The sequence below is a fragment of the Theropithecus gelada genome, chromosome 3, assembly GCF_003255815.1.
Source record: "Theropithecus gelada isolate Dixy chromosome 3, Tgel_1.0, whole genome shotgun sequence".
Classification (NCBI taxonomy): domain Eukaryota; kingdom Metazoa; phylum Chordata; class Mammalia; order Primates; family Cercopithecidae; genus Theropithecus; species Theropithecus gelada.
Genome location: NC_037670.1, coordinates 51,944,288 through 51,971,047, shown reverse-complemented (window position 1 = coordinate 51,971,047; position 26,760 = coordinate 51,944,288). Strand labels below are relative to the sequence as shown.

At 55.6% G+C, this 26,760-nt stretch overlaps 1 protein-coding gene across 2 annotated transcripts in view; it reads right to left on the bottom strand.

Annotated features, from left to right (window-relative positions):
• Positions 1 to 12,742, bottom strand: part of AMZ1 (archaelysin family metallopeptidase 1) — a 75,394-nt gene extending 62,652 nt beyond the window's left edge. For both annotated transcript variants that reach the window (XM_025378623.1, XM_025378622.1), the window contains exons 1-2: positions 12,648 to 12,742; positions 310 to 831 (exon numbers count right to left, since the gene is read on the bottom strand). In XM_025378623.1, coding sequence (XP_025234408.1) covers positions 310 to 613 — 304 coding nt within the window. In that variant the 5' untranslated portion in view covers positions 614 to 831; positions 12,648 to 12,742. The remainder of the gene's footprint in view (positions 1 to 309; positions 832 to 12,647) is intronic.
• Positions 12,743 to 26,760: the final 14,018 nt, after the last annotated feature.

Below are 26,760 nucleotides of genomic sequence, written 5' to 3'. Positions count from 1 at the left end.
GATCTTTATACAGCCCGCAGCACAGTGCCTGGGATGGCTCTAGTTTCAACAGGCATAGCCAGGACCACGCACATCTGGATGAGGATCAGTCCCAGAGCCTGGGCTGTCTGAGCGTAGTGTCAGGATGGGGTGGGAGGAAGGAAGCCTTGGCCCAGCCAGGACCTCCCTGCCTCCACCCTGGCATCCCAAACACCCAGGACTCTCTTCCCTCATTTCAGTCCTGCCTGGGGGCTATGCACAGACATCCCCCCTTGTGCTACATATAAGCTGGTCCCCCAGGAGCGTGCCGTTGGCAGCGGTGCCCCATACCTATCGGCTGTAGGTAGATGTGCTTCCGAGCCAGCCGGGGCTTCCGGTGCTGCAGGGAGGCGTGGAAGGTCTGGAAGTCCTCGGGGGCCTCGGGGCGGCTCAGGAGCCAGTCGAAGGCCGTGCGGATGAGCAGGGTGCAGAAGAGTGTCCTCTGCGGGTTGTAGGCCTCGGCCAGGAAGAGCCGCTCGGCAGGGGAGAAGGCGGTGACGTACAGCTGCTGCAGGGCCGCGTCAGTGGAGACCAGGGCATCCTTCAGGGCCCGGGGCCCGAAGCTGAACTCCTGTGCGTGTCTACACTGCAGCATGGTGGGCGGGCAGGGCCTGGCCACTCCTGGGAGCCCCTGCTGGTGTCCATGGGCCACCCCGGAGACAGCCACGGTCTCGTCCAGAATCTTCCCTCGGGCTGATCTGAGCGGCTACTGGGGGCTCCCTGCAGACAGACACTGGTCCAAGGGCCCGCAAGGCCCAGATTTGCCTGGTTCTGGATGCCCTCTGGCATGGGCGCTTCTGGGCCCACAGCACCCTGTGGGTGACAGGAACAGGTGTCCCGTCACTGCTGAGCACACATGGCCTGATGTCCTAGGCAGGGGATGGGTTGCTCCCGCCCAGGCCTGGGGACAAGGTCCACAGAGGACGAGGGCATCAGAGGGAGCCCCAGCCCCTCCAGGACACAGCACTGCCACCCCGCCAGGGTGGAAGGACACTTTCAACCACTTCATCTTCTCTGGCAGATTGGGTCCATGGGCCACCCAGGGGACGGCCGCATCTCTTCCAGAAGCTTCCCTCATCCAGAACTGGGTATTGGGAAGTACCTCCCGCTCGGCAGGGGCAGGGACATGTGTCCATGGGCCCCCACGGAAGGGCAGGGGCCCCCAAGGCCATTCTTCCGCTCCCTCTCACCAGCCAGCTCTGTCTGGAGCCCTTGGAGGGAAGAGAGACCTTCTCCCCTCCCTGCTGAGCTAGAAGGGCTCCTCCGGGTGGAAACCAAATGCTCCTCTCCCCAGCGTGATCACAAGGTGTGCACCATCACCTGGGCCCCCATCGCCTGGGGTTCCTCCTCACCCAGAGCCCCCATCACCTAGGGACCCCCCAACACCCAGGAACCCCCATCATGGCAGCTCCTCATCCCAATTACGAGCTTTCCAGGCAGGTCCCTGTGCGCCCAGCAAGCATATGTTTGGGGGGGGTGGGGGTAGGCAGCCCCAGCAGCACCCAGACATCCCCAGGACACACATGAGGGTCCCGAGATCCAGATGAAGCAGTCAGGGCAGGCGTTTGTGCCACACCCCACCAGCTAGAAACAGGGAGAGGCGGAGAAGCAACAGCCGATTTCAACGCCCAGGACGGACCAGGCAGGGAGGAGACGATGGGGGGCATGGGGCTGGCAGAACCGTGACAAAGCTGCCCTGCAAAGCAGAGGCTCTGACCAGAACGGCAGCTGGGCAGCCCTGCACTCATCAGGCACACACCTGAGAGCCGTCACCGGTGGCACGCTTGGTTCTGGGCTACGCTTAGGTCTCTGTCCGGAGACTGTGAGACCTGCCAGGGTGGATGGAGAGCGGGCTGGGGAGGGGAAGCCTCACAGAACAGATCAAAGCAAAGGGGCGGTTATGGGGAGAGGCTAGAAACGAACCAGAAACCACAGAAGTGAGATGCACAAATAATGCAGCAAGGCAGGTGAAGCTAAGGACATATGAATAAGCAGCCCTCAGACAAGGCTTCCTCTAGAAAGTTGAGCTAGACACGCAAAACCCATTTATCTGCAGATCAGCAAGTTGCAAGACCTGCCAGCCCCAGCCGGAAAACCAGAAACTGTTTTTGCAGGGAGAATAAACAGTGCTATACGCTCTTTAACCCTGATTTCTTTTTAAGAGATGGAGTCTTGTTGTGTCGTCCAGGCTGGCGTGCAGTGGCGCCATCATAGCTCACTGCAGCCTCCAACTCCTGAGCTCAAGTGATCCTCCTGCTTCAGCCTCCCAAGTAGCTGTGACTATGGGTGTGTACCATGCCCTGCTAATTTTTTGTAGAGATGGGGTCTCACTATGTTGCCCAGGCTGGTCTCAAATTCCTGGGCTCAAGCGATCCTCTGTCCTCAACCTCCCGAAGTGCGTCAGCCACTGCACACAGAACCCCACCCCGCCCCCCAACTTCTTTTTGTTTTTTAGATGGAGTCTTGCTGTGTCACCCAGGCTGGAATGCAATGTCATGATCTGGGCTCACTGCAACCTCAACCTCCTGGGTTCAAGCAATTCTCCTGCCCCAGCCTCCCAAGTAGCTGGGATTACAGGTGCCTGCCGCCATGCTAGGCTAATTTTTGTATTCTTAGTAGAAACAGGGTTTCACTACGTTGGCCAGGCTGGTCTCAAACTCCTGACCTCAAGTGATCTGCCTGCCTCTGCCTCCCAAAGTGCTGGGATTACACGCATGAGCCACCGCGCCCAGTTGGTTGTATTTTTTGTTGTTTTTTTTTTAACAGCATGTTTCTAGCTCTGTTGCCCAGGCTGGAGTGTAGTGGCACAATCATGGCTCACAGGGGCCTACTGAGTAGTAGGAACATGGGCACACGTACCACACCTGCCCACTAACCCCAGTTTTACACATTCATCTGGAAAATACATGTGTATGTGCTCACATTCCTATGTATATGTGAATACATAAACAAATTTGATATATGTAATTCATACATTTTCTTTTGGGGAAAAGGTGACACAGCTGTATGTCCATGTGTGCACACAAATATACACAGATATATTTTTTTCCAGAGGAACGTATTGGCTTAGAGTAGGGGAGGGGCTGGGACTGAATTTCCACTGAGATCACTGCCCACCCAGAGCTTTCTATAGCTTCTTTCTCCAAATATATTTTACAAATGTAAGATCCAACTGTATATATAATCCTGTATCTTTTTGTTTCGTAAATCATGAGCATTTTCCAAATCCTTAAACAGTCTACAAAAAAGGTATTTTTGGCTGAGTGTGGTGGCTCACGCCTGTAATCCCAGCACTTTAGGAGGCTGAGGCAGGCAAATCACTTGAGCCTAGGAGTTTCAGACCAGCCCAGTCAACGTGGCAAAATCTCATCTCTACTAAAAACACAAAAAAATTAGCCGGGCATGGTGGCACGCACCTGTAGTCCCAGCAACTCAGGAGGCCGAGGTGGGAGGATCACCTGAGCCTGGAAAGTCAAGGCTGCAGTGAGCCACGATCATGCCACCGCACTCCAGCCTGGAAGAGGGAGTGAGACCTTGTCTCAAAAAAACAACAAATTTAAAATTTATTTTAAAAAGTAAAAAATAGGGCCAAGCACGGTGGCTCACGCCTGTAATCCCAGCACTTTGGAAGGCCGAGGCGGGTGGATCACCCAAGGTCAGGACTTCGAGACTAGCCGGACCAACATGGAGAAAACCCATCTCTATGAAAAATACAAAAATTAGCCGGGCATGATGGCGGATGCCTGTAATCCCAGCTACTCAAGAGGCTGAGGCAAGAGAATCACTTGAACCCGGGAGGCGGAGGTTGCAGTGAGCTGAGATCGCGCCATTGCACTCCAGCCTGGGCATCGCTGCAAGACTCTGTCTCAAAAATAAAAAATAAATAAAAATGCTATTTTCAACCACTACCCAAAAACACTGTGATGAACATCTTTGTACTAAGTCTGTGTTTCCATCTCCTCAGGATGAATTCCTAGAAGGGAAAATTCCACATGCGGATGTTTAAAGGATCTTGATTTGTATTGCAGATTGCTTTGCAGAAAGATCACACCAGTTTACAATCCCACCAGCCCTCAAGGTTTTTTGTTTTTGTTTTTTGTTTTTGAGACAGAGTCTCCCTCTACCCTGCAGGCTGGAGTGCGGTGGCCCAGTCTCAGCTCACTGCAACTTCCACTTTCTGGGTTCAAGCAATTCTCCTGCTTCAGCCTCCCAAGTAGTTGGGACTACAGGCACCTGCCACCATGCCCAGCTAATTTTTGTATTTTTAGTGGAGACGGAGTTTCACCACTTTGGCCAGGTTGGTCTTGAACTCCTGACCTCAAGATGATCCGCCTGCCTCAGCCTCCCAAAGTGCTGGGATTACAGGCATGAGTCACCATGCCCAGCCAGCCCTTGAAGTTCTAAGTCATCAGCAGCAGATAAAAATGACTATTGGCCGGGCACGGTGGCTCACGCCTGTAATCCCAGCACTTTGGGAGGCCGAGGCCGGTGAATCACCAGGTCAGGAGATCGAGACCACCCCGGCTGACACGGTGAAATCTGTCTCTACTAAAAATATAAAAAATTAGCTGGGCATGGTGGCAGGTGCCTGTAGTCCCAGCTACTCAGGAGGGTGAGGCTGGAGAATGGCGTGAACCTGGGAGGTGGAGCTTGCAGTGAGCTGAGATCGTGCCATTCACTCCAGCCTGGGTGACAGAGCGAGACTCTGTCTCAAAGAAAAAAAAAAAGACTATCAAGAGCCACAAACCACACTGTGTTCCAGGCAGGGCTTCATCGCTTTTACTCTCAGAGAAGTGGGTGCAGTTTTTGTCCCCATTTCCAAGAGGGTGAAACTGAGGTGGAGCAGGGTTAAATCTAACTTAGGCAATGCCACGACACACCAGAATCAGAGGTTGCAGGGGGCAGAGTAGGGGGGTTGAAACACACGGATTTTGTTTTCTAATAATAGTTATGTCCATTTCCTTTTTTTTTTTTTTTTTTGAGACGGAGTCTGGCTCTGTTGCCCAGGCTGGAGTGCAGTGGCCGGATCTCAGCTCACTGCAAGCCCCGCCTCCCGGGTTCACGCCATTCTCCTGCCTCAGCCTCCCAAGTAGCTGGGACTACAGGCGCCCGCCACCTCGCCCGGCTAATTTTTTTTTGTATTTTAGTAGAGACGGGGTTTCACCGTGTTAGCCAGGATGGTCTTGATCTCCTGACCTCGTGATCTGCCCGTCTCAGCCTCCCAAAGTGCTGGGATTACAGGCTTGAGCCACCGCGCCCGACCCATTTCCTTTTTTTTTTTTTTTTTTCCCAAGACAGTTTCTCTCTGTCATCCAGGCTGGAGTTCAATGGCACTATCTCAGCTCACTGCAAAACCTCCACCTCCGGATTCAAGCGATTCTCCTGCCTCAGCCTCCCGAGAAGCTGGGACTACAGGTGTGCACCACCACGCCCAGCTAATTTTCTATTTTTAGTAGAGACGGGGTTTCACCATGTTGGTCAGGCTGGTCTCAAACTCCTGACCTCAAGTGATCCACCTGCCTTGGCCTCCCAAAGTGCTGGGATTATAGGCAAAAGTCACTGCACCCAGTCTTTTTTTTCCTTTTTTAAATGAGACAGAATCTCCGTGTGTTATCCAGGCTGGAGTGCCATGGTGCACTCAGCTCACTGCAGCCTCCAACTCCTGGGCTCAAGCAGTCCTCCTGCCTTGACCTCCTGAGTAGCTGAGACTACAGGCATGCACCAACACGCCCAGCCAATTTATTTTTTGTAGAGAAGGATCTCACTACATTGCCCAGGCTGGTCTTGAACTCCGAGGCTCAAGCAATCCTCCCTTATTAGCCTCCCAAAGTGCTGGGATTATAAGCCCGAGCCACCGCATCGGCCTGAACGTGCAGATTTTCAAGCACCGTGGTTCCCATCGCCATGGGAAGCAGGGCCCCACCTTGCCAGGACCACGTGGGTTCTATGCAGCCCGAGCCTGTGCCCAGACCCCCATGCCCACCTCCAGACTCTAGCGTGGGTCTCACTCCTGGACTCCTGGAGTGAACAGGGCAGTCCTGGCAGGGCAGTCCTGGCAGGTTCACACTGGGGTGGAATTCCCGCCTCTGGACTGCAGGGAAAGAAAGAAACATCAGATGCACAGACAATGGAGACGACCAGATCCCGTGGCCGTGGAAAGGGCCGTAGTGGGCAACTCTTGCAGGAGGCCAGAGGGTGAGCACGGAGGAGCCAGAGGGTGAGCGAGGAGGAGCCAGAGGGTGAGCGAGGAGGAGCCAGAGGGTGAGCACGGAGGAGCCAGAGGGTGAGCAAGGAGGAGCCGCGAGGACAGACCCAAGTCAGCCAGAAGCAGCTGAGAGATGCACGATCAGTGGTTCCGAAAGAGGCCGGGTGGGTCCCAGGGCAGGCAAACACACGGGTTCATTCATTTATCCAATATATACCAAATAATAGGCCAGACGTGATGGCTCATGCCTGTAATCCCAGCAACTTGGGAAGCCAAGGCAGGCAGATCACTCAAGGTCAGGAGTTCAAGACCAGCCTCGCCAACACGGTGAAACCCTGTCTCTACTAAAAATACAAAAAATTAGCCAAGCATGGTGGCATGTGCCTGTAGTCTCAGCTACTTGGGAGGCTGAGGCAGGAGAATGGCTCGAACCCAGGAGGCAGAGGCTGCAGTGAGCCGAGATCGCGCCACTGCACTCCAGCCTGGTGACAGAGACTCTACCTCAAAACAATAAAATAAAATAAAAAATCTATTATAAATAATAGATATTGATATATATTCAATAAATCTCATATATAACCTTATATTAAGATTATATATCAGATTATGACCAGGTGCAGTGGCTCACACCTGTAATCCCAGTACTTGGGGAGGCAGAAGGATCACTTGAGCCGGGGAGGTCAAGGCCAGCCTGGGCAACATAGAGAGACCCCCGTCTCTACTCTATGAAAATAAAATAAGGATTTATTATGAGAATTGGCTCACGGGCCTCAGAGGCTGAGAAGTCCTACAGTGTGCTACTACAAGCCAGAGACCAGGGAAGCCCGAGGCGGGACTCAAACTCAGCTCAGGTCCGGAGGCCTGAGAACCAGGGCAGCCGACAGTGGACATCCAGTCCCCGGGCAAGAGAGGATGAGATGTCCCAGCTCCAGCGGTGAGGCAGGAAATGAGGGGTGAACTCCTCCCTCTGCCGTCTGTTCTATTCAGGGCGTTGAGGGATTGGAAGGTGCCCAGCCACTTGGGGAGAGCAGTCCCTCTTCCTGAACCCACTGTCCTAATCCTAACATGGTCATCTTGAGCAGCCTCACAGATACGCCCAGGAGCAGTGTTGCATCAGGCGCCCTGTGGCCCAGTTAAGTGGACTTGTGACAGTGACATCAGCTGTCAAGGGCTTCCTGGGTGCTGGGCCCTGTGCCGGGGGCTCTTCCAACATGAGTGGACAAAACAGAGGTCCCTGGCCCCATGGAGCTTAGATGCTCCAGCAGGAAGGCAGGTGGCAAACGTGCTAAGTAAATAGCGTATATGGTAGCTTAGAAGGTGACAGGTCCTATTGGAAAAAGAAAAGGCTGGCTGGCTGCGGTGGCTCACACCTGTAATCAGCACTTTGGGAGGCTGAGGCGAGCAGATCATGAGGTCAGGAGATCGAGACCATCCTGGCTAACACGGTGAGACCCGGTCTCTACTAAACACACAAAAAATTAGCCAGGCGTGGTGGTGGATGCCTATAGTCCCAGCTACTCAGGAGGCTGAGGCAGGAGAATGGTGTGAACCCGGGAGGCGGAGGTTGCAGTGAGCCGAGATCACACCACTGCACTCCAGCCTGGGCAACAAGAGCAAACACTTCATCTCAAAACAAAACAAAAAACCACCTCCCTGCAGAGGGGGGCAGGGTTCAGGGGTGCCAGGCCCGCACTCCCATTCCTGAGACAGTGATCAGAGTGGGCTCTGTTGAGGTGGGATCTCTGAGCAAGGAGGCAGTGGGGAGGAGGGGCAGACTGTCCCAGACAGAGGTGGGTGTACACAGGCCGGCGGCAGATACGTCTGGGGGCTCAGGGGACAGCCAGAGGAGGCTGGTGTGGCTGGAATGAATTGGGGGAAAGAACAGGGGATGAGATTGAGGGAAGATGGGGCCACGTCAGGAGCTGGGACGCTGTTGGAAGAGCTTTAACCTTTGCTCTGAGTGAGGTGGGGAACCGCTGCTGGGCTTGCGGACAAGAGGTGGGGTGCGGGGCTCCACAAAGCCCATCTCCTGCCCTAGCCACGCCAAGTGTCAGGGTGTAGAGGTAGCGCCCCCAGCAAACTCTGAGTCCCCTCAGAGCCTCCCGGGGACCCACTATGGAAGAGGCACCCAGGAAACCCTTGAAGCTGGAATGCCCTCAACAGCACGGGGGCTGTGGCATGAGCTTGGCCCTTTTTTTTTTTTTTAAGTTTTTTTTTTTTTGAGACAGAGTCTCACGCTATCGCCCAGGCTGGAGTGCAGTGGCGCAATCTCGGCTCACTGCAAACTCCACTTCCCAGGTTAAAGCAATTCTCCTGCCTCAGCCTCCCAAGTAGCTGGGATTATAGGCACCTGCCACCACGCCCAGCTAATTTTTTTTGGATTTTTAGTAGAGACGGGGTTTCACCATGTTAGCCAGGATGGTCTCGATCTCCTGACCTTATGAGCTGCCCGCCTCGGCCTCCCAAGGTGCTGAGATTACAGGCGTGAGTCACCGCGCCTGGCCAAGTTTGGTCCTCTTTTAACCCCATTGTGCCTCAGTGTCCTCCCAGGTGAGATGGGTGTGGTCCCACCTGCCTTCCTCCCGGAGCGTGGCTGGCCCAAGCAGGAGGAGGCGGCGCTCAGCCGGCCTCCAAGCATCTGACGCCACATGAAACTAACCAGCTTATTTTTGTTTCTGGGTGCCGGTCACACGATCTGTTCACCGGCTCCTCGCTCCCAGACCTTCCGCTCACCAGCGCTGCCACCCACGAGGGGCAAGCACCATCACCTTCCAGTTATCTCTAAATCATCCCCCTAGCACCACAGCCAGCTCAGAATGATTTGTTCTGTCGAGAGAAGGGCCTATCAATTATTTCTCTGGAGCAGCCCAGGGCCTTCCACATGCCCAGGAGGGTCTGTGTCCCAGCTTTCCAGAGAAGGAGACAGTAAAACAGATAGCAATGCCTACGGGCACCCTGGACCGGCCCTGACCAACATTCCCCTTCCCGTGCCTGCCACCCTGCAAAGTCCCAAAATCACTTACTTTTTTTTTTTTTTTTTTTTTGAGATGGAGCCTTGCTCTGTCACCCAGGTTAGAGTGCAGTGGCACGATCTCGACTCCCTGCAACCTCCGCCTCCTGGGTTCACTGCCTCAGCCTCCCGAGTAGCTGGGACTACAGGTGCCTACCACCATGCCCAGATTAGTTTTGTATTTTTAGTGGAGACGGCGTTTCACCATATTCACCAGGCTGGTCTCGAACTCCTGATCTTGTGATCCGCCCGCCTCGGCCTCCCAAAGTCCTGGGATTATAGGCGTGAGCCACCGCGCCTGGCCCAAAATCACTTTCTGATGCAACACCTTGTCCAACCTCCAAAGCCACCCTGAGTTTCACCCACATCATGGCCCAGGAGACTGAGGTTCAGAGAGGGAAAGCCACTTGCCCAGGGTTACACAGCTCACCAGGATCTTGACTCCCAACACAGTGACCCCCCTACTCCGGTCCTCATACACGGACCTTCCCCGACTCTTGAGGGGGCTTTCCTGCCAGCACCCACATCCGCCTGACCACCCGAAGACCCTGGTCAGAGGCTTCCCTGCCAGCAAACCCTCCTACCCCAGGCAAAGCATCAGGAAATGAGAAAGGCCTTTTTTTTTTTTTTTTTTTTTGGGCCTCTCTCACCCAGGCTGGAGTGAAGTGGCGCAATCTTGGCTCACTGCAACCTCCTCCTCCCCGGTTCAAGCGATTCTCATCCCTCAGCCTCCCTAGCATCTGCGACCACAGATGCTAATTTTGGTATCTTTAGTAGAGACAGGGTTTCACCATGTTGGCCAGGCTAGTGTCGAACTCCTGGTCTCAAGTGATCTGCCTGTCTCGGCCTCCCAAACTGCTGGGATTTCAGGGGTGAGCCACCGCACCCAGCTGAGAAATGCCTTCCTTTTACCAAAAGTTCAGAAGCCCTAACACATTGGTTCCAGGTGTGACTTGGGCCCAAACTGCAAACCTCAGGCCCATCTGAGTCTTTCAGGGAGGACCAAATCCCATAGCAACAGGAAGGGCCGCAGCGGCAAGTTTTTCAGGGGGCCAGAGCATGTGCACAGAGGAGCCACAACCACAGATGGCCGTTTGCACACCTGCAAGCAGTGGTGGGCACACGGGTAACTCAGAGAATCTACGTGGGAAACCCAGCCAGAGACACACCGACGTCAGCCAACCTGAGCCGCCCAGGAAGGAGTGGCCATGCCAGCTCCAGACTGGCCTGGCTGGAAGATCAACAGGACGTGAGAGGCAAGCTCTAAAAATAGCCACCTCCTGGGACCATCGCTCGAGTCCAGGAGTTTGAGTCCAGCCTGGGAAACACGGCAAAACCCCGTCTCTATAAAACATTTTAAAAATTAGCTGGGCCTGGTGGTGCATGCCTGTGGTCCCAGCTACTAGGGAGGCTGAGATGGGAGGATTGCTTTAGCCCTGCAAGTGGAGGCTGTGGTGAGCTATGATTGCATCACTGCATTCCAGCCTGGAGGACACAGAAAGACCCTGTCTCTCTCATTCACACACACACACACACGAAAGCACAGCCACCTCCCACTGAAGACTGGAGAATGGTGTGACAGGCTCCAAGCTGGGCATGAGAAGGCCCAGGTCCCTCCGTCCCTCGACCCAGGTACAGCTCTTGGACGTCCAGGGCATGACATCTGCCCAGACAGCATTTCCTCTCAAGGAGCCTTGTGGCCACATGTGTCTCGATGGGTCATTCAGGAAAACCCCAGTCCCCACTGTCAGCTGCCACCCAACAGTCCTTCCATCCTGCCAGGTCATTTCTGCACAAGACCACTCCTCACATAGAGCCAGAGCTGCATGTGAGCCCTGGGGGTACCCACGGGGAGGGAGCCGCCGTTAGTGGGGGTCAGCTTCCCAGCAGCCTCTGGCACTCATCAACCCATCCATGCTCCAAAAAGGAGACCCCCCAAATGGAGGTTCCTCGCTGTCCTTTGGGTCCTGCCCCAGTGTGTCCCCCTCCTCTGCTAACTGCAGTCATGACAGCAGCCAACAGGTCCTGTGCCTGCCTCCTCCAAGCCACACATGGAGCCTCATGGGGAAACAGGCTCAGACATTAAGTGACTTGGCCCTGGTGACACAGCTGGGGGCAGCAGGGCCTGGTTTCAAAGCCACGCTTCACACTGGAACCCCAGCTGCTCCTGGAGCAGGGATGTGCTGATGGGAGACAGAGGGCAGGACATCTCTCCCAGAGCACCCATGTTCCAGCCCTGCTGCTGTTAATACCATGGGTAAACTCAGACGCTTCTCCTTCCTCTTCCCCTTGCCTTTTTTTGTCCAAAGACTAGAAAAGAGCACGTCCACATCCCCCCATCCCCCCCATCCCAGGGAGGGTCGGCCACTCTGAGCAACAAGGGCGGCCAGGTTGGCCCAGTAACCAGGTATCCAAGGTTAGGCTGCCCTAAACCGCGCAGCTCCGGGCACTCATTCTCCCCCATCTGACCACGCAGATGCCCGGGCTTCGGGCAAGAAACCACGCTCTGATTCTCGCTATTCTGAATGCGCTTTGCAAAATCTCCCAGCAGCTGCATCGAGCTATTCATTAGCTGACAGCCGAGACCTTCAGGCGGAACCAGACGGACGGTTTGGGGGTTTCTCACCTCTCAGTTTCCATTCGCTAGGAGGGGAAACCGGGGGCTTAGACCACAGGGCTAGTGGCCTCCGGGCCAGACCCTTGGCTTCCTGTTCTCTCTCCTCACCTGCGAACCCCAAACTCCTCTCCCAAGTGTTTCCCTCCCGTGATGGGCGCAGGAAGGACCCACGTCCCTGCCCTCCCTGGCCCTTTGTAAAGTTTGCCATTTCTCTGTCCCTCCTCCCTCGCTTTTCTGGTTTTGAGACCTGTCTTGCTTCCCTGCAGGGGTAATATCCATCGTCTTCTCCCTCAGTCTCCTCGGTGAGGAAGTATGCCCGGCACATACACAGCCTTGGGGGACCCCGGGGCGCCACGACATTCTCTGCGCCCTGGAGGCTCCCTGGGGACGTCCCGCACCCTCCTGGCTCGCCCCAGCCCGGAAGCGCCTTCTTTGGGGCGCCTGGCGCTGGATTCCCGACCCGTCCCCAGTTTGCTCCCATCGGGAAGCGTGCAGGTCGCCCTGGTCTGGGAGGATGGCGGGGAGGGGGCGCGTAGCCCTTCCCTGGCCCGGCCTTGTCTCTGCGGGACCTGCCCGAGCTGTGCCGACCCCGGCACCGCGCTGCACCAAACCCTAGCCAAGTGCGCCCTTTCGCGTCTCCGCGGTCCCTGCGCGCTCGTAGCCGCCGCCGCCCGGGCGTCCTCGGGGCTTGCTGCGAGGGCCGGGCCGGACCCGGAGCTGCCCCTGCCCACCCGCCCCGGCACGGAGGTCCCTCTCCATTCCCCCCGCCCCCGAGTCTTCTCCGCGCGCCCCGGTACCTCGCAGTCCCGCGTCCGCTGGAGCCGGCAGAGGCCGCGCCGGGCACCGAGCCCCGGGCAGCAGCGTGGGCAGCTCGGCCTGGGCCGGGAGGATCGGGAGGTCCCGGTGACGTCAGCGCGCGGGGCAGGGACCGAGGCGGGCTGGACTGGGGCCCGTGTGGGGCTGCGAGCGGGACAGGAGGGCCACACCCCTCCCGGCGCTCGGTGTCCTGCCCCACTCCCTCCAGCTGCCCGCGGTGCAGCGCATGTGGGCCCCTCCAGCCTCCCAGAAACACCTGGGCAGGGGGCCCCAGAGCCTAAAGCCAAGCAGGTGAGGGAGGTCCGTCAGCTGGGGCCAGTTCATGCCTCCCCAGGTGAGAGGAGTAAACTAGGCTACCCGGCAAGGTGCCAGGTGAAGAGGTGAACCAGGCCGCCAGGAGAGGCCCCTGGTGAGAGGGGTGAACCAGGCCGCCAGGTTAGTCCCATGGTCAGTATGGCCCTGAGGATGGGCGCCCTGCTCTGCCCTGACCAGCTGTGAGCGCAGCCCTGGCCCTGTGCCAGTCACCACGAGATGGAAAGGACTCTAAGTGTGGGAGGATGACCGAGCCCAGCCCTGGCCGTGAAGGCCGGCACGACGGCTCCAGACAGAGCCCAGAGGCTTTTCCCTTAGACTGCCCTTTTCCTCTCTCCAAACCCTCCCAGTGCCAGCTTCCCTCGGGCAGCCTCCCACCAGCTCTGCTTCACCGTGCAGAAATGCCCCCCACGCCCTCAGCAGCACCCCACAGATGGCTGAGGGATTCGTCACCATCGTCCCACACCAGTGCAAAGAATTTTTTTTTTTTTCAGTTGGAGTCTCACTCTGTTGCCCAGGCTGGAGTGCAATGGTGCAATCTCGGCTCACTGCAACCTCTGCCTCCCAGGTTCAAGTGATTCTTCTGCCTCAGCCTCCCAAGTAGCAGAGATTATAGGTGCCCACCACCATGTCCAGTTAATTTTTATATTTTTAGTAGAGACAGGGTTTTACCTTCTTGACCAGGCTGGTCTTGAACTTCTGACCTCATGATCCACCTGCCTAGGCCTCTCAAAGTGCTGGGAGTACAGGCGTGAGCCACCACGCCCAGCCACGAGGAATTGTTTTAAGCCTTAAGAAATAACAACACAGCTGGGCTTTGTGGCTCATGCTTGTAATCCCAGCACCTTGGGAGGCTAAGGCAGACAGATCACAAGGTCAGGAGTTCGAGACCAGCCTGGCCAATATGGTCAAACCCCGTCTGTACTAAAAATACAAAAATTAGCCGGGCGCAGTGGTGGGTGCTTGTAGTCCCAGCTACTACTCGGGAGGCTGAGGCAGGAGAATCACTTGAACCTGGGAGGCAGAGGTTGCAGTGAGCCGAGATTGTGCCACTGCACTCCAACCCCGGGGACAAAGCAAGATTCTGTTTCAAAAAAAAAAAGAGAGAGAGAGAGAGAAAGAAATAACAACACTAGGTGTCCAGTGTGCAAAATTTGGAAAATTATGAAAAATCAAAACAAAAAGAAGACCCCATAAGCCAACTGCGTAGAGGTAACCTCTCTTACCTTCTTGTCAGACATCCTTCTGATCCCCTTTTCCACCTCATTGAAATATATATATATTTTTAATTTTTTTGGCTGGGCGCAGTGACTCACACCTGTAATCCCAGCACTTTGGGAGCCTGAGGCGGGCGAATCACAAGGTCAGGAGATTGAGACCATCCTGGCTAACACGGTGAAACCCTGTCTCTACTAAAAAATACAAAAAATTAGCCAGACGTGGTGGCGGGTGCCTGTAGTCCCAGCTACTTGGGAGGCTGAGGCAGGAAAATGGCGTGAACCTGGGAGGCGGAGCTTGCAGTGAACCGAGATCACACCACTGCCCTCCAGCCCAGGCGACACAGGGAGACTCTGTCTCATAAATAAATAAATAAATAAATAAATAAATAAATAAATAAATATTTTTTGAGACAGGATCTTGCTCTGTTGCCCAAGCTGGAATGCAGTGCTACAAATGTGAGTCACTGCAGCCTCGACCTCCTAGACTCCAGCAATCCTCTTCCCTCAGCCTCCTGAGTAGCTGAGACTACAGGTACATGCCATCACACCTGGCTAATTTTGAAACTTTTATGTAGAGATGGGATCTTGCTATGTCGCTCAGGCTGGTCTCAAACTCCTGGGCTCAAGCGACCCTCCCAGCTCGGTCTCCCAAAATGTTGAGATCACAGGTATGAGCCACCATGCCCAGCCTAAATACGTATTTTAAGGGATTCACACCACATACTGCGTTCTACAGGCAGTCCGTGACTTCACACCCACCAATAGCCAGAAGTCCATCTCCACACCCTGATGGTCTGCGCTGAACTCCGTGTCATGAATCTGTCACCTGGTTTGGGACATTCTGGTTTCTCCTGGTGTCTCACTAGCATATATCACTGTGATAAATGATCTTGTTTCCACGGATGTTTGCACAGGTATCCGGTTCCCCCTACCTCGGGATAAATTCCTACAAATAGATTCTGGCTCACAAAACTGCACTTTTTGACACGTGTTGCCGTGGGGGATTTTCCAGGTTATTTCTGTTGGGGATGGAGAACTCAGAACCTGAGAAAACATGAATTTTGTTTGTTTGTTTTTGAGACGGAGTCTCACTCTGTCACCCGGACTGGAGTGCAATGGCATAATCTGTGCTCACTACAACCTCCACTTCCCGGGTTCAAGTGATTCTCCTGCCTCAGCCTCCCAAGTAGCTGCGATTACAGGTGCCAGCTACCACGTCCAACTAATTTTTGTATTTTTAGGAAGGACAGGGTTTCATCATATTGGCCAGGCTGGTCTCGAACCCCTGACCTCAAATGATCCACCCACCTCAGCCTCCCAAAGTGCTGGGATTACAGGCGTGAGCCACCGAGCCTGACCTGAATGTTCTGTCCTAAAACTGCTTATTACAAAGAAATTGTGAAATACCCTTCTCCGGCCCCCCACTCCCCTCCCTGAATAGCTACAGGGATGGGAGCCACAGGAAAAGGAAGCATGTGTTGAGCCCGGAGTGGCAGTTCCTCCTCTGTCTGTTGGGTCAGCCCAGGAGACTGGAAGCCCAGATGAGTAGGGTCCCTCCTGGGTGCCCCAAGGTGGGACACGGTGGGTGGCACCATGCCCAGTGCCAGGTCCCCTGGAACACAGAGGCAGCCTGCTGATGACCTGGCCTCTGCCAGGCAAGGCTTCAGGCAGCCAACGCACTGTCCACATTGCACCGGTGACACACTGGTCTCCACACCAGCAGACTGCACACCCCTTTCTGGTTGAAGCTACCTGGTCAGAGTCTATTCTAGAAAGAGGTAGTGATATGGGGACCCCTGTCCTTTCAGCGATGAACAAAGAGGGCTGCCCCCACCTTCGTCCCCATCACCATCCTCTGACCCGGGCAAACCTGGGGTTAAAAGAGAGCCGTGGTAGTGGGGAGGGATAGCATTAGGAGATATACCTAATGTAAATGACGAGTTAATGGGTGCAGCACACCAACATGGCACATGTATACATATGTAACAAACCTGCACGTTGTGCACATGTACCCTAGAACTTAAAGTATAATAAAAAAAAAAAAAAAGAGAGAGAGAGAGAGAGAGCTGTGTGGCCTGGGGAAGCTGCTTCGTCTTGCCCTGCCTCAGTTTCCCCAGGGTGGGTTAAATAGTGGCCCCCAAAAGATGTGCCTGCTTGCACCCTCAGAATGGGACCTCATTTGGAAACTGAGCCTTTGCAGATATGGTTAAAGTAAGGATCTCACGATGAGGTCATCCTGGGTCAGAGTCAGGGTGGGCCCTAAATCCAACGCAAGTGACCTTATAAGAGACAGAAAGAGGTTCCTCATTGGAGGAAGAAGACAATGTGAAAAATAATGACAATTTTTTTTTTTTTTGAGATGGAGTCTCACTCTGTCACCCAGGCTGGAGTGCAATGGCATGATCTTGGCTCACTGCAACCTCTGCCTGCCTCAGTGCTTCTCCTGCCTCAGCCTCCTGAGTAGCTGGGATTACAGGAGCACGCCACCAAGCCCAGCTAACTTTTGTATTTTCAGTAGAGATGGGGTTTCACTGTGTTGGTCAGGCTGGTCTTAAACTCCTGACCTCAAGTGATCCACCTGCCTCGGCCTCGAATGAGCCACCACACCCAGCCAACAATGTTTTTAAGAGAGAGAGAAAGAGGCTGGGCGAGGTGGCTCACGCCTGTAATCTCCAACACTTTGGAAGGCCGAGGCAGGAGGATCACTTGGGCCCAGGAGTTAGAGACCAACCTGGGCAGCATCTCTATAAAAAATTGTAAAAAACAGACAGAAAGTAGAAGACACAGAGACACAGAGGAGAAGGCGGAGATGGGAGTGGTGCAGCCACAAGCCAAGGACACCTGGAGCCCCCAGAAGCGGGAATAGGCAGGAAGGACCTTCCCCTGGAGCCCTGTGCAGAAGTTCGGCCCTGCCCCAGCCTTGACTTCAGATCTCTGCCCTCCAGAATTGACAGTCAATGTGGGCTGTTTGAAGCCACACAGCTGTGGTCATTTGTCACAGCAGCCACAGGAAACTCATCCACATTGGAAAACAGGAAAATGCTTCGCACAGGTTTTATAAGGATGAGGAAAACTCTCCCAGGGGCCTTGGCACACGAAGTCCTAGGAAGCAGCAGCTGCTCACTCAGCAAACTCCAGCCCCTGCATGTGCTGGGCGCGGGGCCGCGGGACAGGGGCTTGGCCTCTCTGCAGCTCAGCCCTGCTCCAAGGCCAGCAGGCAAGGGTGCAGGCAGACAGTGCTGTGGGGACAGAGGAGGACGGCGCTGAGGCTGACTTCACCACACAGCAAGATGAGCCGGGGCCGAGGGCAGAGATGGGGGCGTGCCAGGTGGAAGGAACCGTGCGAGCAGAGGCCTGCCTGTCAGAATGTGTGCAGAGCTCTGGGCAAAGACAGGTGCAGGAAGTGGGGCAGAGCCAGGGGAGCAGGAGAAGAGATGAGGCTGCATCCGGGAAGGGGGGTTGCTGAGGGCCAGGGGCTGGGGGGTGAAGGGGCTCGGAACACAAGCAGGGGAGCCGTGCATGGCTCAAGCAGGGGTTTCCATGGCCTGACACTGAGGTCTCCTGGGTGCAGCAGGTGATGTCCAGGTAGGAGGCAAAGGGGTCTGAATCCCAGCCCAGGCAGGATGCACGGGGCCAGACCCCAGCACTGCCTGTGGCACTTGGGGTGCCCCAGCACAGAGTATAGTCAAGCCCTCCTCCCTGCCATGGGCTCCCTGCCCATGCCTCAGTTTCCCCAGGCCTCCCTGGAGCTGTTGCTGTAGCACTGTAGGAATGCAAAGCAAAGCTAAGGACCCTCCTATCGGCCTGAGGCCTCCTGGGCAGCCATTCTCAAGAGACCATGTGCTGGGGGCCCACCTGGTGTCACCTCGTGCTGGACACAAGACCCTGACCCCTGAAACTGCAGTATCCACCCCCCCCCCACCCTGTCCTGGGGTAGCTGGGGACCCTCTCAGGCCTGAGGGGAGGACAGGAGCTCCCCAGCACGAGGAGCACGCCACTGCAGGGTTAGGGCCAAGCAGGGCGAGCTCCCAGACAGGCTCAGCTGGCCCTGGCCCTGGCCCAGCCTCCCCATGCCCAGCCTGTGAGGCCGCCCTTTGAGCTTCTGGATTAGTATTCACGCCGGGTCCCCAGCTCTGAAAGCCCTTGTTCCCTCCAGAGAGCAGCCAGGGCGGCTGGGGCTGGGGGGATGCTCAGTGCAAAGTGACAGCCCCAGCCATACACTGGGGCCCTTAGCCCGCTCCCCCAGGACCCCTCCTCCACTGTTGGGGCTGTCCATGGGCTCAGCCAAGGCTGGGGGACTGGGAGGGAGGCCCATATGTCCATCTCTCTGTCTGTCTCTCTCTCTCTCTGAGTTTGTGTCTCTGTCTGTCTCTGTCTCTTGGGGTTCTTGGTCTCTCTCAGTCACCAACTCCCTCCTCCCTCCATCCCCGTCTCCTATCCTCTCGTGCTGCCTGCAGTCAGGGGCCGGGAGTAACTCCACATGTAGTTTCTCCAACAAGAAAAGACACACGGGCCAGGCACATGGCAGCGAATCTCCCGTGACATCTCCCTGCACCACCCGTCCCTGTCGGGGTCTGTCTTGACTCTGAACTGCCTGCAGACCTCCCCACAGCCCCTACAGTTGGACCCCAACAAGAATAACAAAGGCTTGGCTGGGAGCAGTGGCTCACGCCTGTAATCCCAGCACTTTGAGGCTGAGGCGGGCAGATCTCTTGGGCCCAGGAGTTTGAGAGCAGCCTGGACAACATAGCAAGACCTACCCGCATCTCTACAAAAAATTTTTAAAAATTAGCCGGGCGTGGTGGCATGCACTTGGGAGGCTGAGGTGGGAGGATCACCTGAGGCCGGGGAGGTCAAGACTGCTGTGAGCTGTGGTTGCACCACTGCACTCCAGCCTGGGCAAGGGTGAGACCCCATCTCAAAAAATAATAATAATAAATAACAAAAGCTATGTTGATGGTGCCCATGACCAGGCGCACGCTGATCAGGCCAGCTTGGAGTTTCTGGGCCTGAGTGGCACCGAGCTCAACCGTGTCCCCGCTCCAGCCCTGTGTCCTCAACTCTGAAACGTGGTTCTAAGATGGATGGGATTTGCCACGAGGGGGCATCCATGGGCAGGGATGCAAACAGTTGGTACACAGGGTCCTGGAAGGTTTCTGACCTGGAGGCCGCCCTGCCCGGCACCTGTGGGTCACACCGCTTTGGCGGATGCAGGGATCCTGAAGGCCTGGTGTCTGGTGATTTGGCCGGGCGCCCACCCAAGGCCACACCACGGACCATGGAAACCCCCTTGGAGTCTTCAGACGTGCCTGGCCCCTGGCTTGGCCAGCAAGGTCACCAGGGAGGCCCAGCACCCCTCGGGGTCCCGCCCTGGGAAGGAGCCTCCAGTGAGTGCGTGGGCTGCGCTGGGCCGGTCCATGAGGCGCATGAGGGGCCCCAGCTCTGCAGCCAGAACCCACGGCCGAACCCACGGCCGAACCCACGGCCCAGCGGCTTCGTCCAAGTGGCCAGAGCTGGCCTGAAGCAGCCGACACCCTCCTGAGCCATCACCTCTGCCTCCCACACACCCAGAGCTGGGGTCGGGGGTGAAAATGAGGAGGGAGCCCCTGCTCCTTGGGCGTCTCCAGCAACCCCAGCCGCACAGGGGATCTCGGGTATCGAGGAACAGCCGGCGTGCCCAGGACGCGCCCGGCTCCCTCTTGAGGCTTCGCTGCCTGGGGTGGCTGCGTGTCTGGACTCTCGGAGGTGCCTGAAGAAGCCCTGTAGAAGCCGGGGTCTCCAGTGCCTGCTGCGGTGCACACCCACCCAGCCTGGCGGGGCTCAGGGACCCTGTGGGGCCGGAGACCCAGGCAGGTCCCCAGAGAGCCAAGTGCCTATTAATGGGAGCTCTGGAAGCAGCCCCCTGGTGAGACAGCTCTGGGGGTGCCACGAGCACCCAGACCTTCTCAGTGCCTCCCATCCCAGGAAACCATATTATATCCCGGCCCTGCCCTCCTCCTCCAAGTGCCGCTGTCACCAAGGAGCATCTAGTAAACCTCCAAAATCTCTCTCAACTGCCCGCCCCACCCAGGCCGGCTACAGACTCCCCGGCCTCCACACACCCCCTTCCAAGCCACTTGCCCCCAACAGGAAGCCTTTCAAAGACCATGGCTCACCACTGCCAGCTGTCAGCTGCATCCCTCAGCTCTGTCTGCCCCAGCCTCACATCCCTAGTTCCTACCTCCGGAGTTCCTCTGCCTACAAGGCCCCCTGCACCCCCAGCTGGGCCTCCTCAAGTCAGATGAAGCCCCAGCCTCCTTCAGGGCCATGGCCCCTCACCACCTCTCCCGGGCTCCAGACTCCATCCTTTCTTCCCTGGCCTCCTGGCCTTTGCCCGGGCTGTGCCCTCCATCTGGAGCAGCGGCCTGGATGCCTTCCACCCCACGTTTAGGCTTCAGGCCCCACAGCTGCCTCTTCCCAGAACCCTCCCGGCACGCACTTCGGCGACTCTCACAAGTACCTGTTCAGCCCAGGAGTACAGGCTGGGGATGAGGGCAGCGGCCGCCTCTGCCGGTCCTGTCAGCACCTAGTGTGATGTCCAGGCCACCGTGGGTGCTCAACCCGGGCGGCTGTGCTGCCGCAGGTCACAGCACCAATCAGACACCCCCATCCCCACACACACCCTGCACCGGCCCACGCGGCCGTCACACTCGGAGCACACACACTCTGACGCGGCTGCACTGTTGGTACACGCACAGGCGCACACACCCACACGCACAGGCGCACACGTGGGGGCACGCACGCTGGGGTGCCCTGACCTCCCCGCACGCCCTCCTGCAGCCGCCCCGGCCTCTGTCCCCACGCGTGTCACACACGGCCGGGCGTGCTTGCTCACACCGTCCCGCGACGTGGTTCCAGCCGGCGCCCGGAGCTCGATCAGGAGAGCTGCTGTTGGCCGCCTCTCCCTGCCAGCGTTTGCCAAGCGGTTTCCATGACAACACATCTTGGCTCCGACAGGAACCAAGGAGTGTGGGGAAGAGGGTCCCCACGGAGGGGGCGAGGCGAGGCAGGAGGTCTCTGCGTCTTCAGGCTCCCGGCAGGCATGGGGGACTCCACAAGTGCAGACACCCCCCCAACCCCAAGCCAGGCTTGCACCCCGAGAAGGAGGCTCTGGGATGGTCCCTCTGGGCTGCCTGGCACAGAAACTGACTTAGGTCACTCAGTCATTCAACGAACTTTCTGGAAGAGCCACTCTGTGCTCGCAGCTGGGGCTGCGATGACACCAAAGACATGGGCTCGCAAGAGGCTCAGAGTCGAATCCTGAGGTTAAACTGACGTCCCCGCCACCCCACTGAAGGCCCCATCTAGCAGGTTGGCCCGTGGCTCCCTAAGCCCCAAGGCCACCAAGCACCTTCTCAAAGTGGGGCTCCCCTCTGTGGTAGATCAATTACAAACATGACCCCAATGCCCCACTCCTTCCTGAATCACCATGCCATTTGCCGTGTGACTTTGCCCCAACTCCTATCTAGAGGTGGCGTCTACTTCCCCATCCTTCAATCTGAGCCTGTCTTATGACTTGCTGTGGCCAATAAAAGGTGACAGCAATGACATTCCCACTTCTGAGCTTAAACCTCCAGGGACATGGGTGCCTCTGCCTGCTCTGACTCCTGCTATTGCACAAGAACAAGCTGGGCTGCTTTGCAGGAAGGCAAGAGGGTGATGGAGCCTGGGTCACCCTAGCTGAGGCCATCCGGGACTAGCTAGCTCCCAGCTGCCCACAGATGTGTGAGTGAGCCCAGCCAGGACTAGCCAGGCCCAGCAATGAGCAGCAGTGCCGCCTGGTCCTTCTTTAATACTAAGGAAATGTGAAGTCATGTGTTTGGAGCTATTTGTTACTCAGCACTAGCTACCTGATACCCCTCTCTCCAGGGCCCTGAACAGCAGCTGCCCCACCTCAGCACAGGCCAGAGGCTCTAGAAGTTCCCGGGGGTGCTGAGAACCAGGCCATGGGGAGGGCTGGATTCCACTGGCTAACAGTGCCAGAGGGTGCCAGGGGCAGAGCTTGTGGGAGGGGGTTCCCGTGTCAAGTCCATGGCAGGAGCTACTGAAGCAGAAGCATGACTCTCCACTGCCTTTCTTTGCCTTGGTTTTTCCCCCTGTGAAATGGGCCCATCACCCTGTCCTGTCTCCTGGGGCTACCTGGTAAGGTAGTGTGTGTGGCAGCTGGAGGCGGATCAACTATGTGCCAGTGCTGGGCTGCAACCTAGGGATAGAGGCCCATGGCTGCCTTCTAGGGACCCACAACTGAGAAGGTGGCATCACTAAGCTCATCTCACAGACTGGAAACCGTGGGGAGAGGAGGTCGGCTTGCCTGAGGCCCAGGACACACAGAAGAAGGCGGGCATGGCCACAAGCCCCAGCTGGGTCTGAGCTGGTCGTTATCTTCATGTTTTTCTCCCTGTGGTCACCTTTTTGGAAATATCGTACTTCCTGAGCTAACTGCACTTACGAGGTAATGATTGGTGCGAGTTTATAGTCTCTCTCTCTCTCTCTCTTTTTTTTTTTTGAGATGGAGTCTCGCTATGTCGCCCAGGCTGGAGTGCACTGGCGTGATCTCGGCTCACTGCAAGCTCCGCCTCCCGGGTTCACGCCATTCTCCTGCCTCAGCCTCCCGAGTAGCTGGGACTACAGGCGCCTGCCACCGCATCCGGCTAATTTTTTGTATTTTTAGTAGAGACGGGGTTTCACCGTGTTAGCCAGGATGGTTTCGATCTCCTGACCTCGTGATCTGCCCGCCTTGGCCTCCCAAAATGCTGGGATTACAGGCATGAGCCACCGCGCCCGGCCTTTTTTTTGTTGTTTTTTGTTTGTTTGTTTGTTTTTGAGACAGTGTCATTCTTTCACCCAGGCTGGAATACAGTGGCACGATCTCGGCTCACTGCAACCTCTGCCTCCTGGGTTAAAGCAATTCTCCTGCCTCAGCCTCTGGAGTTGCTGGGATTACAGCCACCATGCCCAGCTAATTTTTGTATTTTTAGTAGAAACGGGGTTTCACCATGTTGGCCAGGCTGGTCTTGAACTCTTGACCTCAAGTGATCCACCCGCCTTGGCCTCTCAAAATACTGGGATTACAGGCATGAGCCACTGCGCCTGGCTCACTCCTTTTTTTGAGACAGAGTCTCACTCTGTTGCTAGGATAGAGTACAGTGGTGCAATTTTGGTTCACTGTAACCTCTGCCTCCCAGATTCAAGTGATTCTCCTGCCTCAGCCTCCCGAATAGCTGGGATTACAGGCACCCGCCACCATGCCCAGCTAATTTTTGTATTTTTAGTAGACGGGGGTCTCACCATGTTGGCCAGGCTGGTCTTGAACTCCTGAGCTCAAGAGATCTGCCCGCCTCGGCCTCCCAAAGTGCTGAGGTTACAGGCGTGAGCCAACGCGCCGGGTCCCGCAGTCTCTTTTCACCAGGCACGGTGGTTCAGTGTTACCGCCTGGGGTAACTGATCCCACTGTTCAGTTGGGAGGCAGCTGATCCGCACTGTTCCCCCCGCTCTGAGTTCCCCCAGGCCAGAGCTGAGAGCCAGGCTCACCAGATCCCTGCAGGAGGGCCTTGTATCTGAGTCCAATTTTCCTCCAGCACGAGGCCTGACATTTAGTTACCTGCTATCTTGTCCGCTGTTCAGTGTTCTTGGCCTTTGGATATTTCGCCCCGCGTGTTTCATTGTCTTCAGGGAAATGGCTGGTCCAGGCACCCAGCCTGCTGTCACCGGGAAGGGACATGTGCCCTGAGACGGGGCTGACGTCACTGCTGCACCCTGGTGGGGCACACCAGCCCACGGCTGTGCCGCCCCGGAGGTGCCCTTCTGTCGGAGGGCATTTGCCAAAACCAGCAATGGTTCTCATTCCGTGGCCTCGTGGGGTCAGGAGGAGAGAAGTCAGGGCCAGTCCTGCCCAAAATGGGGAGCATTATAGAAAACCTTTCCTACCTTAAGCTGAAAACCTAAAGGGCTACACTCTTAGGGTAAGAATGAATCAGAATTAGCCCTGCTCCCTCCACAGGAAAGACACTTGGTGCTAAAAGAAGCAAAAAGAAAAAGTTCTTGAGAAGTTAGGGCAACAGGTCTTCTCCAGCACAGATTTGAGGCCCAAGAATGCAGAGAACTCCAAGCACTCAATGCGTTGTTTTGACACAGGGTATCTCTCTGTCACCCAGGCTGGAGCACGGTGGCGTGATCATGGCTCACTGCAGCCTCAAACTCCTGGGCTCGAGCAATCCTCCCACCTCAGCCTCCCAAGTAGCTGGAACTTCAGGTGCATACCACCATGCCCAGCTAATTAAAAAGAAAAGAAATACACCAGGTGCAGTGGCTCACGCCTGTAATCCCAGCACTTTGAAAAGCCACGGCAGGTGGATCACCTGAGATTAGCAGTTTGAGACCAGCCTGGCCAACCTGGTGCGACCCTGTCTCTACTAAAAATACAAAAATTAGCCAGGTGTGGTGGTGGGCGCCTGTAATCCCAGCTATTGGGGAGGCTGAGGCAGAATTGCTTGAACCCAGGAGGTGGAGACTGCAGTAAGCCGAGATCACACTATTGCACTCCAGCCTGGGCAACAAGAGACTCCATCTCAAAACAAAAAAAAGTGTGTAAAGATGGGGTCTTTCTATGTTGTCCAGGCTATTCTCAAACTCCTGGCCTTAAACAATCCTCCTACCTCAGCCTTCCAGAGTGCTGGGATTACAGGCATGAGCCACCGTGCCCAGACCTTTGGGGGGGCCAGTATGTTTGGTTTGCAGTGGCCTCCAGTGGGTAATGCCCCAAATTACTCCTCCCTAGTGGACTCTACCTTCATCCTAGGCCTCAAAGAATCTCTCCATCAACATTTTTCAAAGCCAGTGAGCAGCACATAGTTAAAGATGACCAAGAACACAGGGAAACAGGGCACCATGAGTGACCTGCACAGGCTTCAGACACGAGGATGGTTGTGCACTGTGCCAGACCCTGGGGTGGTTGTGTGCGGTGACCGACACTGGCCAGGTGGTCCTGTTGACTTGTTTCCAGGCATCCGGCCTAACCACAGTCCCCAGGATCCTTCATAGCTGGGCACAGCCACACGGCTCAAATCTGGACGATGGAATGTGGGTGATGATGACAGGAGCAACCTCCAGTCCCAGCCCATAATATACTCTCAAAGAAATTAGTTAAAGAGGGCCAAGTGCAGTAGCAGCATTTTGGGAGGCAGAGACGGGTGGATGACCTGAGGTCAGGAGTTTGAGGTCAGCCTGGCCAACATGGCAAAACTCCATCTCTATTAAAAATACAAAAATTAGCCAGGTGTGGTGGCACGTACCTGTAATCCCAACTACTCGGGAGGCTGAGGCAGGAGAATCACTTGAACCCAGGAGGCAGAGATTGCCATGAGCTGAGATTGTGCCACTGCACTCCAGCCTGGGTGACACAGTGAGACACTGTCTCAAAAAAAAAAAAAAAAAAAAAACAGGAAAGTCCCAAGAGGAGATGAGAGGAGGAAGAGAGAAGGAGAGAATATCTGAAAGGATAGTGGCTAAGAATTTCTCAGAACTGATGAAAACTACTAATCCACAGATTTAAGAATCCTAGTGAATTCCAAGCAGAACAAAAAGAAACTCTCACCTACACAAGACAGTAAAATTGCTGAAAACCAAGGACAATTAAAAAAAAAAAAAAACAAAAAACTTAAAAGCAGCCAGAGGAAAAAGAGAGTTACTTTGAAAGAACGGACGTTAGACTGACAGCCAAACTCTTGAACACAGCAACAGAAGTCAGGGGACGCTGGGATGTGCTGAACAAACCAACGCACTACAAGAGAGTAACTGCCTAGCTGGATGTGGTGTTGTGGCTCACGCCTGTAATCCCAGCACTTATGGAGTGCTAGGAGGATCACTTGAGGCCAGGCTGGTCTCGAACTCCTGACCTCAGGTGATCCACCCACCTTAACCTCCCAAAGTGCTGGAATTACAGGCGTGAGTCACTGCGCCTGGCCCCCAAGAATAACTTTAACCAAAGAAGTGAAAGATCTGTACACTGGAAACTGTTAAGACACCAATTTAAATAAACTGAAGAGGACACAAATAAATGGAAAGATATCCCATGTTCATGGATAAGAATGACAAATTTTTTTTTTTTTTTTTTTTTTTTTGAGACAGAGTCTCGCTCTGTCACCCAGGTTGGAGGGCAGTGGCATGATCTCCGCTCACTGCAAGCTCCGCCTCCCGGGTTCATGCCATTCTCCTGCCTCAGCCTCCCAAGTAGCTGGGACTACAGGCGCCCGCCACCACGCCCGGCAATTTTTTTGTATTTTTAGTAGAGATGGGGCTTCACTGTGTTAGCCAGGATGGTCTCGATCTCCTGACCTCGTGATCCACCCACCTCAGCCTCCTAAAGTGCTAGGATTACAGGCGTGAGCCACTGTGCCCGGCGACTAATATTTTTTAAATGTCCATCCTACCCAAAGTGCTCTACAGCCTCATTGTGATTCCTATCAAAATTCCAATGGCATTTTTCACAGAAGTTGAAAAAAAAATCCTAAAATTCATATGGAAC